This window comes from Puma concolor, unplaced genomic scaffold, assembly GCF_028749965.1.
Source record: "Puma concolor isolate L17-30 unplaced genomic scaffold, mPumCon1.1.hap2 unalloc_scaffold_106, whole genome shotgun sequence".
NCBI classification, from domain to species: Eukaryota; Metazoa; Chordata; class Mammalia; order Carnivora; family Felidae; genus Puma; species Puma concolor.
Window position 1 is genome coordinate 46763 of NW_028240132.1, and position 15473 is coordinate 62235.

The 15473-nt window shown below is 39.4% G+C and overlaps 1 protein-coding gene across 1 annotated transcript in view; it reads right to left on the reverse strand.

Moving 5' to 3' along the window:
• Positions 1–1856: 1856 nt before the first annotated feature.
• The window catches only part of LOC147571725 (uncharacterized), a gene marked incomplete at its 5' end in the record, with an annotated part of 38857 nt that continues 25240 nt past the window's right edge, over positions 1857–15473 (reverse strand). The window contains 8 exons of the mRNA XM_086696120.1: positions 1857–2114; positions 3655–3708; positions 4525–4629; positions 5235–5288; positions 7053–7157; positions 11227–11280; positions 11829–11933; positions 14565–14618. Coding sequence (XP_086552246.1) covers positions 2086–2114; positions 3655–3708; positions 4525–4629; positions 5235–5288; positions 7053–7157; positions 11227–11280; positions 11829–11933; positions 14565–14618 — 560 coding nt within the window. The remainder of the gene's footprint in view (positions 2115–3654; positions 3709–4524; positions 4630–5234; positions 5289–7052; positions 7158–11226; positions 11281–11828; positions 11934–14564; positions 14619–15473) is intronic.

Consider the following 15473-nt stretch of genomic DNA (forward strand, 5'->3'; position numbering starts at 1 on the left):
GCAGCAGACTTCCTTCCTTCCTCCTGCCGCCAGAACCACACATCTGAAAAGTGAGTCACGTGTCTCACTTTCCAATGCACTGGTTGCCTCAACTCACTATGGACAGGCGACTCCCAAGAGTAATGCAGCCTTGACGTGGGGACACACTAGATACCTGGAAGGGGATGAGGAACAGGCTTGACCCTGCCAGCCCAAAGTGGGGACTGCTGCTGCCACGTCTTGTCACAAGATGCCTTCAGGTACAGGTTGCCAATGCCAGCCCTCCCTGCATCCATGCCCAGGTCCCTGCTGGGGTCAGGGGATGCAGATGTTGCCAGGCATGGTGGTGAAAGGGAGGTTGGCCATACCAGAGGCTGTGGAGTGGTTGACCCAGAATACATCCTGGGGACTAAATGGCAGCGGCAGTCACATGCCTGAGCCAGGGTGCCAAGCCCCAGCCATGCTCTAGTTTCCCATCAGACTTCAATTAGGAAACACAAATTCAAAGATAGAATTGTGAAGACTCTCTTGTGGCACTTGGGCAGCTCAGTCGGTTAAGCGTCCAACTTCAGCTCAGGTCACGATCTCACGATCCGTGGGTTCGAGCCCCGCATCGGGCTCTGTGCTGACAGCTCGGAGCCTGGAGCCTACTTCAGATTCTGGGTCTCCCTCTCTCTCTGCCCCTCCCCTGCTCACGCTCTGTCTCTCTCAGTCTCCAAAATAAATAAACATTAAAAAATTTAAAAGCAAATTATGAAGACCCTCTTGATGGCCAAATCAGAGCACTAAACCCCAAGCATGGCACTCTTGAGATCACGGCTGTGTCCAACTAACCTCACTGGTTGCACACCACCATTCCCCAAAGCAAAATAAAGGAAGGCCTACAATGCCACAAATCTATAAACCAAAAGCCTCAAGAGGATAGCTGACTGCATAAACCATAACCCCTGTTCCTTAGGTCTTTCTAACATTTCTGAGTGATGTTTTAAAACATAATGAGAAGGTAAGTGATTCGACTTGAAGAACGTGAAGCTGGAATGGGCAGGTGACAGAGAAGCCAAGCATGTGCAAGAGAAGCAAAGAAGCCCAAGACTACACCTTTTTTCTGTTAACGAGCCAGTTTCCCCATTGCGGAACTCAAGGCTTGTCTAAGTTGTGGTTGGTTACAGGCTCCTTTAGGCATTAACAGTCCTCAGCTGGGGACAAAGCAAAACTATCTGCTGCAATCTGGTGTTGGGCTTGTTACCTGGAAATATATACTGTTAACCTCAATGAAGATGACTAGGAAACAGTTTTCCTTTATGGATTTATTTTGATTTGATTTCGTTTTATTTTATCTTCTTCAGTTCTAGTCTCACGGAGACTTTTTAGGGAAGGTCTCCTGGGCTTCAAATCACATGGTGCATGTATATTTGAGGCAACTGTCAATGAATACAAAACAAAACACAAAAAGCAGCTAACTACCTACCAATACTCTGATTTCCTCTCAGAGCATAGAATCATAAATGGAAGTGGATGCCCAGATACTACATCTCTACCGCCCCACCTCCGCCTCACATTTATTTAGGTGCAGCCACGTGACCGGTTCTCCACAGAGGAATGGCTACGGAAATAACGCGTGCACTCTCTCTCCTTCATGCTCTCCTTTCCATTCCATTATTAGACAGAAACGATGACAAGGCCTTAAAAAGGAATCCGAGAGGCAAGGAACCTGGGTCCCTGGATCGCTGAATGGAGAAGAGCCACTGTCCATTACCCAAAGATACTCTCGCCTTGGACTTTCACGGGGGAAAGAATTTAACTTCTGCTGCATTTACCCGGGACATAATTTTAGGTTTGTTTTTAAATAAAAATGTAGTTTACCCTAAACAATACGTGATCTGTTCTTAAATGAAGACTGTTCATCCCTATCTTTGCAAATGCTTCTAATTTCTTTTGGTATACCAAATATCACTAGTTAATATACATTCTCTTACACAAGCTCATAAATGTAAACTCCTAAGGCTCATTATTATCTACAATGCTTACCACTAAGTGGCAGATTTTCTGCCAGAGCTTCACGTTCCTTTTCTGTGTGTTCAATTCCCAGATTTTCCAGAACATTGTCTAGGTTATATTGGCTTTAACCATTCCTCCTTAAGAAACAAACAGGAAGTAATCATGAAAAAAAAATTACGTGATTTCCAAAGATTATATATAATTTTTTTTCTCACATGCATTTTAGTATGATAAAAAAAACAAAGAAAAAGTACAATTTATTTGTATTAGTGAACAGGCATATAAGGTTGACTCAGTAAATCACCTAAAATGATGTCAAGAACAACTTAGATAAAATGTTCTGAGGTTGGGGGTGCCTGGCTGACTTAGTCAGTAGAATGTGTGACTCTTGATCTTGGCGTCGTGAGTTCAGGCCCCACATTGGGCATTTAGCCTACTTAAAAAATATTCTGAGGTTGAAGCATTACTGGGTGACAGGCTGTGATTATGTGTTTAAAGTTACTATTTGTAGTATTAAGTAATACTCATCTGTTAAAAGAGGGGCCGAAAGAATACCAATGATAGGACTGTCCCCATGGGGAAAACAGAGAGAGTACTGTGCAGGTCTGTCCCCAAAACAAAGCCAAGGTATCAGCTGAGAGGGATAGTTCAAGATTCAGATCATCAATGTTCTGCTATTGCAATATACAAAAAGTGTATGAAAGATGAAAAGACTATAAAAATGGATTCAATGCTCTCGAAGAGAAAACTGTCATGAACAACACATTCACCACAAAATTCTCCAAGAATGTTGCTGACTGGAATTATTCCAAGTATCTGGGATGTCAGGAGGCCAAGTGCCACCTGCAAGAGGCTTCTCTCATTAAATAGCAGCAAACCTTCTACCCTTTTCCTCTTTCCCTTCCTACTTCCCCTTCTGGTCTCTTTTTCTAAGGACCTACAGGAAGAGGAAGTAAAAAAGCATTTTGGCCACAATACCATGCTTCTTTTCCACATTTGCTGTTGCTGCTATTGTTGTTAACTGGTCTTTAGGAAAGAATGTTTTAGAGAAAATAACTTGAGGGGCGCCTGGGTGGCTCAGTTGGCTGGGCGTCCGACTTCGGCTCAGGTCATGATCTCACAGTTTGTGAGTTCGAGCCCCGCGTCGGGGTCTGTGCTCACAGCTCAGAGCCTGGAGCCTGCTTCCAGTTCTGTGTCTCCCTCTCTCTCTCTGCCCCATCCCCACTCATGCTCTGTCTCTCTCTGCCTTAAAAATAAAATAAAATAAAATAAATAAATAAATAAATAAATAAATAAATAAATAAATAAAAAAAAAAATAAAAAAGAAAATAACTTGATTTGTGCCATAAAATTATTAAAGGTCACTCCAAAATCCTTTGTATTGTTGTTGGGCAAACGCTCAGAAAAACTGCCTATGATATTCTGTATATTATGTGTTGTATAAATTAGATTTCAAATGATTCTTTGGGGGTGCTATTTAGAAATATTCTCCAAGAGTGAATGGATCCCTTGCAATACTATACCATGGGTGATTATGCAAACGTGCTTAACATAATGAAATAAAAAAATCTAAATACAGGAATGTAGACATGACTCAAAACCTGGTGGTAAGATGTTTGTGTTGATATTTGTGTTGACATTTAGCAGACTTTTCTGCTAATCATGGTTCTTAAATACCTTTTACAGACTTCACACCATCCAACAATCTGTTCTTATACACCTTTCCAGCAGCTATTAGAAAAGAAAAACCATAATTTATATCCAAAGGAAAAGAACATGGACACACAGTTTTTGGGCAACTGGGTAATTCTAGGAGCAATCTTTTTTACTCTTTCCCTAGGAAATCTGTTCTATCTCCTCATCAAATAAAAATTATTTTAGGAAAAAAATTGTGACAAAAATGTACCCAGTGTTCAGCAACCAAGAAGACTGCTGGGAAGACTATACTGTGCAGGAAAAAAAAAAAAAATCACTACTTCTTTGTGTCCCCTCCCCCTTTTTTTTTTAACCTGTGTCTCACTTCCCTCAGTTTCCTTCCTATCATGCAGGCCTCTCAGGGCCGTGACTGGGTAGTGTTATTACAACCTGCATCAACTCTGATGGCAATATGGTTATGGTTAAAGAGCTGGGTTGACAGATTGAATCTGTACGTCAGCAAACTTAATTTGTTTTAAAAATTATTTTCAGTACTTTTTAGGAGAAACAAAGAGACAACAATTTAGAACTGCTGACAATGGGGCGCCTGGGTGGCGCAGTCGGTTAAGCGTCTGACTTCAGCCAGGTCACGATCTCACGGTCCGGGAGTTCGAGCCCCGCGTCAGGCTCTGGGCTGATGGCTCGGAGCCTGGAGCCTGTTTCCGATTCTGTGTCTCCCTCTCTCTCTGCCCCTCCCCCGTTCATGCTCTGTCTCTCTCTGTCCCAAAAATAAATAAACGTTGAAAAAAAAAAAATTAAAAAAAAAAAAAAAAAAAAAAAAAAGAACTGCTGACAATGACCCCACAAAACCAATGTCCCCGGAAAGGCTGTTCTGAGACTTAAATGGCTCACCGTCGATAGGTACCGTCTGTCTCAGCCTCACTAGTTCCTTTTCAGGGAGCTCGATCCCCATGGCTCCCAGGACCTTTAGCAGATCGTTGGCATCAATCTTTTTTCCTTTCAAAAGACAGGAACATCAGTGCGTGACAATTTGGAATCTAATGATTCCAGATAATGAAAAAATGATCACCTTCGGCTCGGAAGTAGCGAGCGAGTAAAAGGAAACACATACAACTACACAGAATCACAGGGAGGCCACAAATAGAACACAGGTCCTTAATCTCCTAAAAGGCATACTCTCTTAGTGATGGATCTGTGTGCATCTAATGCAGCAGAGGGTAGATTTGCTTTTAAGATTGGCCAGCAAGTTAGAATGATGGAAATCATGGAAATTTATAACTTTGGCAGGGGAACTTAGAATTCTGGGGAGATCCTAAATTATGTGATTTTTCTCTTCATATATGCCTATCAAGGTATGGGATTATTTGAATATTAGTGAGGTAAGTGATATTATTGCTTTATTAAAAACATTTGGGCCAGATTTCTTACCAAGACACAGAATCGTCATTGTATTTTTAAAATTTAAGTTGTACAAATAAATACAGCCTAAGACTCTGAAAACAAGTATTCAATGAGACATAATATAAAGACATATAAACAGTTTGGGGCAGTTGAGGAGATATTTTTAAAATAGTACAATTTTATAGTAACTTGCCACTCACCAGAAAACATTTTCAATGCATCCATTAACTTTTTCACTTCAACCTTCCCATTATCTGTTAAGAGAGCCACGTAAATCAAATACAAATCTAACACCGGCACTCATTAGCAATATGGAATTTAAAAAAGAAAGCAATATATGTATACTCCAATATTTTATCCTATATTCATCTTGAGCCAGAAGTTCTAAAATATTACTAGAGCTTTGATTCATTGAACTACAGAAAATTAAACCTCTGGTAGTTAAGGATGAGATATAAAATTAAGTCACCATTTCCCACAGAGTCGGCTTCATGACTCCTATACGTTGGGAAACTCTCCACTGTTTACATCAGGCACAAGGAACAGAATTTACAATTTTTGTGTGCTACATATTAATGTTTGTATCTGGCTCTTACAATTGATCTCCTTATGTAATAAGCTGATACTTAGTAGTTCCTGACTTTTTTTTTTTTTTTTTTTTTTTTGACACAGAGTTTCTTACTCCTTTATTCCCTATGAGTAAATTAATGATCACTTCAGTGATTGGCTTGAGATAATTTTAAAAGTAGAGATTCTGTATATTTTTAAATCAATATTTAAAGACATTAACATGAAAGCATATTACAAAGATAGAAATTTGGGATTCTATAGGATCTCAGATTCATTTTTCCTTACTAGACCAAAAACAACTAAGACACTGCATTTGCACACATTATTATGTTTTGTCTAATTTGTAGATGACAAATATGTAAATAGAAGCTTCATGTCACTTTTGTTCTTTATTATCTTCTGGCTCTAAAAGTACAGAGCAGGCCAATATTCATTTTTAAACAATTTATTGAGATATAATTTGCATACCAAACAAATTCATCCATTTCAAGTGTACAAGTGAACAGTTTTAGGATATAGACTGAATTCTGCAACTACCACTGCAATCTAATTTTGGAACGTTTTCATATTCCGCAAAAGAAACCTCATCATAAAAAAAAAGAAGCCTCATGCCATTAATTTGCAGTTCCCATCTACAGCCCCAACCGCAGTCCTAGGCAATCACTAATCTATCTGTGTCAGGGAAAGTGTCAGGACTAAGTGTCAGTATATTATATGAGGACAAGATTTCTAAAAATCCAAATGGAAACATTAATATGTAGTACATACAGATCTGCTTATTCTGGACATTTCCTATAAATGGAATCATACAATACGTGCTCTTTTGTGACTGGCTTCTTTCACTTAGCATAATATTTTCATTGAACCACTGCATTTCAGCCCTCATTCAGCTTCAATTGTATTTCAGTGTTTCTAGTTCTTCAAGGGAACTGCCTGAGAATGTGGCCTTTATTTAGATCATGGAATTTGAAATAGGAGTGGGATATTATGTAGCTTCAGAAAAAGGCAAAATTCTGTATGTGATAGCCTGAGTGTTTGCAGACCGCTCTGAGAAAATGAATGAGTGCTATCATACGGCTTTGGAATGTGCCTCTCATGTTTAGACTCCCACATTTTCTCTTTTATTTTCCTATTTTTTCTGTATTCATCTCCTCTAGACCGTTTTTCATGCTATTTTCACCCCTAATTATTTATCTATTCCCTCACTTTTTGTAGTCCTAATCAAAGAACTATGTTTTTAGCATTCCTTTGGATCCAGAATTAAAAAGATTGATGAAATATGTTAATAAAATGACAAGAAAGAATATTACTTTATTTTCTTTCCGAGCTCATTTCTAAGTTTTTACAAATATCTTCTTATTGGCAAACAAACTTCTTCAGAGATGATTTTAGAGAAGCTCACAACTCAAGTTATATTCAGTGATGCAAAAATTTATATGCTTACTCACCATCAACAGGTAGGTTCTTTATCAAATCGCTATTTTCCATTCCTGTGAGATTCATTCCCATGTTTTGCAAAGCAGTGTCTAGGTTAGCAACATCAACAATCCCTCCTTGGAAGAAAGAGAAGAATGTAAGCAACATTGAATAACCTTAGAATGTGACAATAGCTATGAATTCCTGTGTGTTATAGATATTGGTTTCACCTTAAAGAAAAAGGTCGAATGTATATTCAGTTGTATCTAAGAGTGTCAGTAATAAAGGCGGAATTAGAATTTCCTCCAATGAGTAATTGTGGGAATCCATTTATATAATTAGCTTTTAAAGACTGTGGCAGAACTTCAAGACGATTTACAGAAATACAGAAAACAAAATTCATATGCTTCTGCCAGTAGGAAAGTATTATTTTTGTTTGCTGCACAGTTTACATGGTTCTTTCCTCTGAATAAATTTTCCCAAAAATGTCTAATAATTTCTCTCATCTTGTGAGATTGAAATATATATAGAGTAGAATATGCATGACATACATTTACCATTTTAACCATTTTTCAGGATAGAGTTCAGTGGCATGGAACATACTCACCTTGTTTTAGAACCATCACCCACTATCCATCCCAGAACCTTCTATCTTCCCAGATTAAAAGTCCGTACTCCTCAAACAACACTCCTCATTCCTCCCTACACCCAGCCTCTGTCTCTATGAATCTGACTGCTCCAGGTTATCTTACATTAATAGAACCGTACAGTATCTGTCTTTTTGTGATTGGCTTATTTCACTTAGCAAAATGTCTTCAATGTTCACCATGTTGTAGCCTGTGTCACAATTTCTTTCCATGTTAAGGTTGATGAACACACAGACTGAGCCCATCTCTTGGCTCTTTGAATAGTGCTGGATATACACATTTGGATACGCACTACAAAAGCCTGAATGTCTGTGTGCCCCCCTACCCCCTGCCATTCATATATCGAAAACCTAATTCTCAAATTGATGGTATTAAGAGATGGGTCCTTTGGGAGGTTATTAGGTCATGAGGGCAGAGCCCTTATGAATGAGATTAGTGTCTTTATAAAGGATAACCTGCAGAGATCCCTTGCCCCTTCCACCTTGGAATGATACAATGCGAAGTCACTGTACAAATACAACCCAGAGGAGGGCCCTTACCCGCCATGCTGGCATCCTGATCTTGGGACTCTAGTCCCCAGAACTGTGAGAAATGAACTTCTGTTGTTTATAAGCCATCCAGTCCCTGGAAATTTATTATAGCAGCCTGAATGAACTAAGACACAAGCCCAGAAATGGAATTGCCGAATCACGTAGTAATTTTAAGTTTTTGAGGAACTGCCATACTGGTTTTCATAGTGGCTGCACCATTTCACGCTTCCACCACCAGCGCACAAGTGTTCCAACTTCTCCACATTTTCACCAACACTTGTTATTTTCTGTTCCTTTTTAAAAATTTTAATTTTTTAAATGTTTATTTTTGAGTGGGGGGGAGTGGAGAAAGCATGAGCGGGGTGTGGTGGTGGGGGGGGGGGGGGCAGAGAAAGGATAGAGGATCCAAAGCACAGCCTGATGTGGGTCTCACACTCACGAACTGTGAGATCATGACCTGAGCTGAAGTTGGATGCTTAACTGACTGACTGAGCCATGCAGGCGCTTCTGTTCCTTTTTATAAAATCGCCATCCTATGGGGTGTAAGGTGGCATCTCATTGTAGTCCACTATAAGTCTAATTGCTCATTTGTAGGTAGTCAGAATGCACTGTGGTTGCCCGTAGGGTTTTTTGTTTTGTTCTGTTTTGGTGTTCTGTGACTTGCTTACGATTTGATTAACCAGAGACCTCTGAAGCAACCTTTTAGGACTCATTACGTGCCCTGTGTTTTAGGATCCATGTCTTTGAACAATCACAAAAAATTACCAACTGTTAGGTCTTCAAATTAGCATTTTCTTTCTTTGTCTCTGCTAGCTCTTTTGTATACTGTTGGATAAACGGGCCGATTTTTCACTCTGACCCTCAGGCCTCTTACTCCTCCTTCCTGTTTGTTACTTTTTTGTCTTCATGCTGGAATCTTGGCAATTTTTTCAGAGTTCTATTCCAGTAATCCAATTAATTCTTCATTTCCATCTGCCAATAAAACCATTATGGTTTTAAATTTTCCAGGCTAGACAGTTCATTTCTAGAAATTTTGACTCCTTTCAAATCCATGTTTTCCTGTGCTAGTTTTTAAGAGTATTTCCATTTTCCTTTTGTGAATTCAGTCATTTAAAGCATACTTATTTTATGGTCTATCTAAAATATTTGTGTCATAGGAAGTCTTTGGGCGTTCCACTTTTTATCGTATATATTGGCAAATTTTTTTTAAATATACTTTATTGTCAAATTGGTTTCCATGCAACACCCAGTGCTCATCCCAACAAGTGCCCTCCTCAATGCCCATCAGCCACTTTCCCCTCTCCCCCAACGCCCATCAACCCTCAGTTTGGTCTCAGTTTTTAAGTCTCTTCTGCTTTGCCTCCTTCCCTCTCTAACTTTTTTTTCCCCCTTCCTCTCCCCCATGGCCTTCTGTTAAGTTTCTCAGGATCCACATATGAGTGAAAGCATATGGTATCTGTCTTTCTCTGCCTGACTTATTTCACTTCGCATAACACTCTCCAGTTCCATCCACGTTGCTACAAAAGGCCAGATTTCATTCTTTCTCATTGCCAAGTAGTATTCCATTGCATATATAAACCACATCTTCTTTATCCATTCATCAGTTGATGGACAGTTAGGCTCTTTCCATGATTTGGCTATTGTTGAAAGCACTGCTATCAACATTGGGGTACATGTGCCCCCATGCATCAGCACTCCTGTATCCCTTGGGGAAATTCCTAACAGTGCTATTGCTGGGTCATAGGGTAGATCTATTTTTAATTTTTTGAGGAACCTCCACACTGTTTTCCAGAGCGGCTCTACCAGTTTGCATTCCCACCAACAGTGCAAGAGGGTTCCCATTTCTTCACATCCTGGCCAGCATCTATAATCACCTGATTTGTTCATTTTAGCCACTCTGACCACTCAGCGTGAGGTGGTATCTCAGCGTGGCTTTGATTTGTATTTCCCTGATGATGAGTGATGTTGAGCATCGTTTCATGTGTCTGTTGGCTATCTGGATGTCTTCTTTGGAAAAGTGTCTATTCATGTCTTCTGCCCATTCCTTCACTGGGTTATTTGTTTTTCAGATGTGGAGTTTGCGAGTTCTTTATAGATTTCGGATACTAGCCCTTTATCCAATATGTCATTTGCAAATATCTTCTCCCATTCCGACGGTTGCCTTTTAGTTTTGTTGATTGTTTCCTTTGTAGCGCAGAAGCCTTTTATCTTGATGAGGTCCCAATAGTTCATTTTTGCTTTTAATTCCCTTTTGGCAAAATTTTTTCATCTTTTGTAATTTTCTGTTTCAAGGTCATTTTAAGAAAAGTTTTACAGGGAAAATTCTTCGGACCATGATATGAGGATGAATTTCTTGAATACTAGAGTTACTACAATGCTGGCGCAAACTTTAAAAAATTTTTCTTTTAATATTTATTTCTTTTGAGAGAGAGAGAGAACGCACATGCGTGTGAGTGGGGGAGGTGCGGAGAGAGACTGAGACAGAGAATCCAAAGCAGGCTCTGCACTCTCAGCACAGAGCGTGACATGGGGCTCAAACCCACAAACCATGAGATCATGACCTGAGCCAAAGTCACACACTCAACTGACAGAGCCACCCAGGTGCCTCACTTTTTGTTAAATTTTTGTGAGTTCCTGGCCCATGCAGGGAGTGCAAATATGAATTGGAACCAACATGAACATAGGTCCATAGTCATGAATTTTCAAAGAAGACATTTCTTCATGATCTTAGAATCCATGACTATCCACATAAACTTCCTTTTACCTACTTGTGCTGATTAGACATTTTTCTAGTTTACCATTTCCTTAAGGGTGAAGTTATTCAAGAGTTCTACTTTTATGTGGACTTTTGCTTCCATCTTAAGGTAAAAGAATGGTACAGGAGGCCATTTCGTAAAATAAATACAGAAAAGATCTTTGGAAAAAACATGAATGTAGCTTTACACGCACATACACACACAGTGGTCAAGGCTTCTCGTCTGCTTTTCAGATTCAGATTCATCTGCTTTTTTGCTATAACTGTCACTCACCTTTAAGGGTTTTTACACCATCCATCAACCTATTTTGGTACACCTTTCCAACAGCTGTAAGAAAGAAACAAAGCAGACCACACCCATGAAAGATTAAGTTAGGCATTTAGGAAAGACAGACATCATAATTTACCCCCAGAAAAGGCCTAATTTAATTGTAAATAACCAAGAAAACAGTTAACAAGTAGAGAAAATTTTCAATATGGCCCCCTGGCTTCTGAGGGAGTTATTATGGGCACTCTACTATGCTGAAACACACACATCTTAATTCCCTATGCCTCCCTTTAATGTCCCCATTTTCCCTTTCTGGTATTTTCTCACTCTTTTTACTTTCCTGTATGTCCCTGTTTATTCTTGAGGATGCCTTCTGACTAGAATCAAAAGTTAGAATAGGCACTTCCTTGACTTAATACCAGGTTAGTGACTGAAGGGGCCAATGATTCTATAAACAAAGTGGCACCGCTGGGGTTACTTCTTAAACTGGAACTGCATAATTCCTTCTAAATCCTGTTTTTATCAAATGGAAATAATTCTAGAACTTCTCAAAAAATAAACACAAGTCTGAGTTCCTTAAAGGCTACATTGTTTTTTTAAATACTCACCATTGACTGGCAGACATTTCTTTAGTTTTGAGCACTCCTTATCTGTGAGCTCTACCCCCATTTTCTCCAGAATACTTTGAATATCACTGACATTAACTTCTCCTCCTTCAAAGAAAGAAATGTAAGTCGATGAAAAGTTTGACTATGACCTAAAATCTCCAAAATATGAAGAAAAAGAAGTCATTTATCTATTCAGCAGATCATGCAACAGCTATAAACAAAGTAGCATGAGACCTTTGCGCCATCAGACATCATGGAAACAGAATTGTTACCTTTACTCAAAAAATTCAATATCTATAATTATGGAGTAAAGCAATTTTTTTTTTTTGAGTAAAGCAATCTAAGCAAGATGTAAGTGGCTTGGGGGATTCCAAGTTATTTAAAATATCACAGACATTTAAAATTCAGTGTCTCTGTTATTACCTTAATTATGAGTGTTGTGTCTGGTTTTACTTCACTGCTTAATATGTTAAATCAGCATAATGTGCATTTGCCTTTGAGAACATTTAATTCTATTACACAAGTGAAGTAAGTACATTAGTTCAAGTTTGTAGTTTACAAAACATGGGCTACATCTTTTAAGATGTTTTGCAGTACATGGGGCGCCTGGGTGGCGCAGTCGGTTAAGCGTCCGACTTCAGCCAGGTCACGATCTCACGGTCCGTGAGTTCGAGCCCCGCGTCAGGCTCTGGGCTGATGGCTCGGAGCCTGGAGCCTGTTTCCGATTCTGTGTCTCCCTCTCTCTCTGCCCCTCCCCCGTTCATGCTCTGTCTCTCTCTGTCCCAAAAATAAATAAACGTTGAAAAAAAAAAAATTAAAAAAAAAAAAAGATGTTTTGCAGTACAGACAAGTAGTTTTTAAGTAAAGGGTATGTAAGTTAGATAGAAGGGAATGAAAGAACTGAGCAATATTTAATACTCATGAGGCATTACATGCACATGGAGAACATGTTCACTAAATACATGTTAGACTAAATGTATAAGAAGCGCTAAATATTTGTGATACTCTAACATTGCTTGAGGCACCAAATATTCAAGATGTGGTAAAGATTTATGACACTTGTTCAAATGACTCTAATTTGGCAATCCATTGGTGACACCATTTTTAGGTCTTCTGTGTCCTCTGCTCAAGGAACACAAAACCTATGGCTCTTTGATGGCCTTAATGGCAAACTACAACTATTAACAACAGGTACTTGTCCTTGTGTCTTTCTTTTTTTGTTTTTGTTTTTGTTTTTTTAAGTTTATTTACTTTGAGATAGAGTGGGGGAGGGGGCAGAGAGACTGAGAGAGAGAGAGAGAGAGAGAGAGAATCCCATGCAGGCTCTGTGCTGTCAGTGCAGAGCCTGACATGGGGCTCGATCTCACGAACTGTGAGATCATGACCTGATACAAAGTCAAGAGTCAGATGCTCAACTGACTGAGCCACCCAGGTGCCCCTAACCCTGAGTCTTTCTGAAAGAGTTTGTGTCACAGGCTAGAGCACTTTCCATCTGTGGTCCATCTGCTTGAATCTCAATTCTGGTCCTTATAACCACATCAGCAGCAGGAAAAACTAATGCTGCTGAACAGAGAGAGACACAAAACTTATTATGCACATCACACACCTTAGATTCAAGTAGTGTAGTCCTTCCATTCACTCTACCCTGAATTTGTTAATGTATTCCATATTTCTGCCCCATTTTTGCTGTGTGTTTTTATTTTATTTTATTTTATTTTATTTTATTTTATTATTATTTTTTTTTTGCTGTGTGTTTTTAAATGATTTAATACTGTGTGACTCAAACATTTTAACTGGGTCCATCAGCCTTTCTGTCCTGCGTACTCTGGGCTAGTACTTTGAGGCTACAATTGCAGAAAGTCTGTTTCCCTTGACACTCAGATTATGCATATCAAAGTACTGTTTGGAAGAAACCTCAGAGGATCAAGAATTTTTTATCAAGCATTGCACTTCAGTATATAGTGTAAATATCAAAAGTTAAAATTCCATACAATTTATCACGTATACAAGGACTACTTGGAGTAAAAGAGGGTATTAAAAATAATTCGTTAGGGGCGCCTGGGTGGCGCAGTCGGTTAAGCGTCCGACTTCAGCCAGGTCACGATCTCGCGGTCCGTGAGTTCGAGCCCCGCGTCGGGCTCTGGGCTGATGGCTCGGAGCCTGGAGCCTGTTTCCGATTCTGTGTCTCCCTCTCTCTCTGCCCCTCCCCCGTTCATGCTCTGTCTCTCTCTGTCCCAAAAATAAATAAACGTTGAAAAAAAAAAAAAATTAAAAAAAAAAAAAAATAATAATTCGTTAAAATTAATCTCCCTCAGTGGTAAACCATAACAATCTAGGATGTAAGATCACTCTGAAGTTAAACTCTAGGCTAGGAGTCAGCCAACTTTTCTATAAAAGTTTATAAACAATAGAAAATATTCTAGGTTTTGTAGGACTTATGATCTCTGTCACAACTACTCAGCTCCACCTTTGTATGGTAAAAGCAGCCATAAATAACGCACAAACTAATGGGCTGGATGTGTTCCAATGAAATCGTTTACACAAACGGAAGCAGATTTGGCCCAAGGGTCAGAGTTTGCCAACCCGTAGTTTAGACAATTAAAGTAGAAACACTTCCCCAATAAAATGGTAAAATGGCAGAGTAAAAAGGTAGTGATGGGAGAGTTGGAATAGAGCATTAAAATATAACTTAATGTACGAATTAGGAGCTTAGAGTCACAGTAATTGTTCACTAACCTGTAACAGTGGCCACTGCATCCATCAATGTGCTGAGCTCAACCTTCCCGTTAGCTACAAGGAAAGCCAAAATAAGGTAATAAGGCCAGAGAGCCATATATAAACAGACAAAAAATAGGGTAAATTGGGAAATAAGAGATCGAAGTTCATTAGCTCCACTGCTTTATCTGACTCAACTATAAGGATATAAACCCTGGATTTAAAGAATTAACTCCACATTAGTTGAGGGAGAGTCTTTATCTCTTGGACGAAATGGAGTCTTGAATGTACCTCTTGAATTTGAAGGCTGCTCTCCATCTTACTGGCAGGGTGAAAGGTCCCAGTGACTTATTTGGCTGTGTAGCCATTTATCAGCTTTGGTTCAGCCACATTTGTCAGAGGAGTCTTTGGGGACCACCTTTCTTGTCTTCTTACCTTTTCCCAATTTGTCTTTCTCTAGTTTCTGTGTCTATCACAACTATCTTGGGATTTTTGATCACACAAATTGGTGACCTGTTTCTTCTATTAACACTACATATACTTGTGTGTAAAGATAGGTATGTATTTCTCTTTAACCCTAAAAGACGGGTAGATATTTCAGAGAGTCTCCAAACTGAAAGGACTTGTGGTAACATCATAACTAGTCACAAAGGGGATTCAACAGTTCACTGAAAGCTAATGGGTTAATAAAAATTCTATGGGGCGCCTGGGTGGCGCAGTCGGTTAAGTGTCCGACTTCAGCCAGGTCACGATCTCACGGTCCGTGAGTTCGAGCCCCGCGTCAGGCTCTGGGCTGATGGCTCAGAGCCTGGAGCCTGTTTCCGATTCTGTGTCTCCCTCTCTCTCTGCCTCTCCCCCGTTCATGCTCTGTCTCTCTCTGTCCCAAAAATAAATAAACGTTGAAAAAAAAAAATTCTACATGATGAGTTG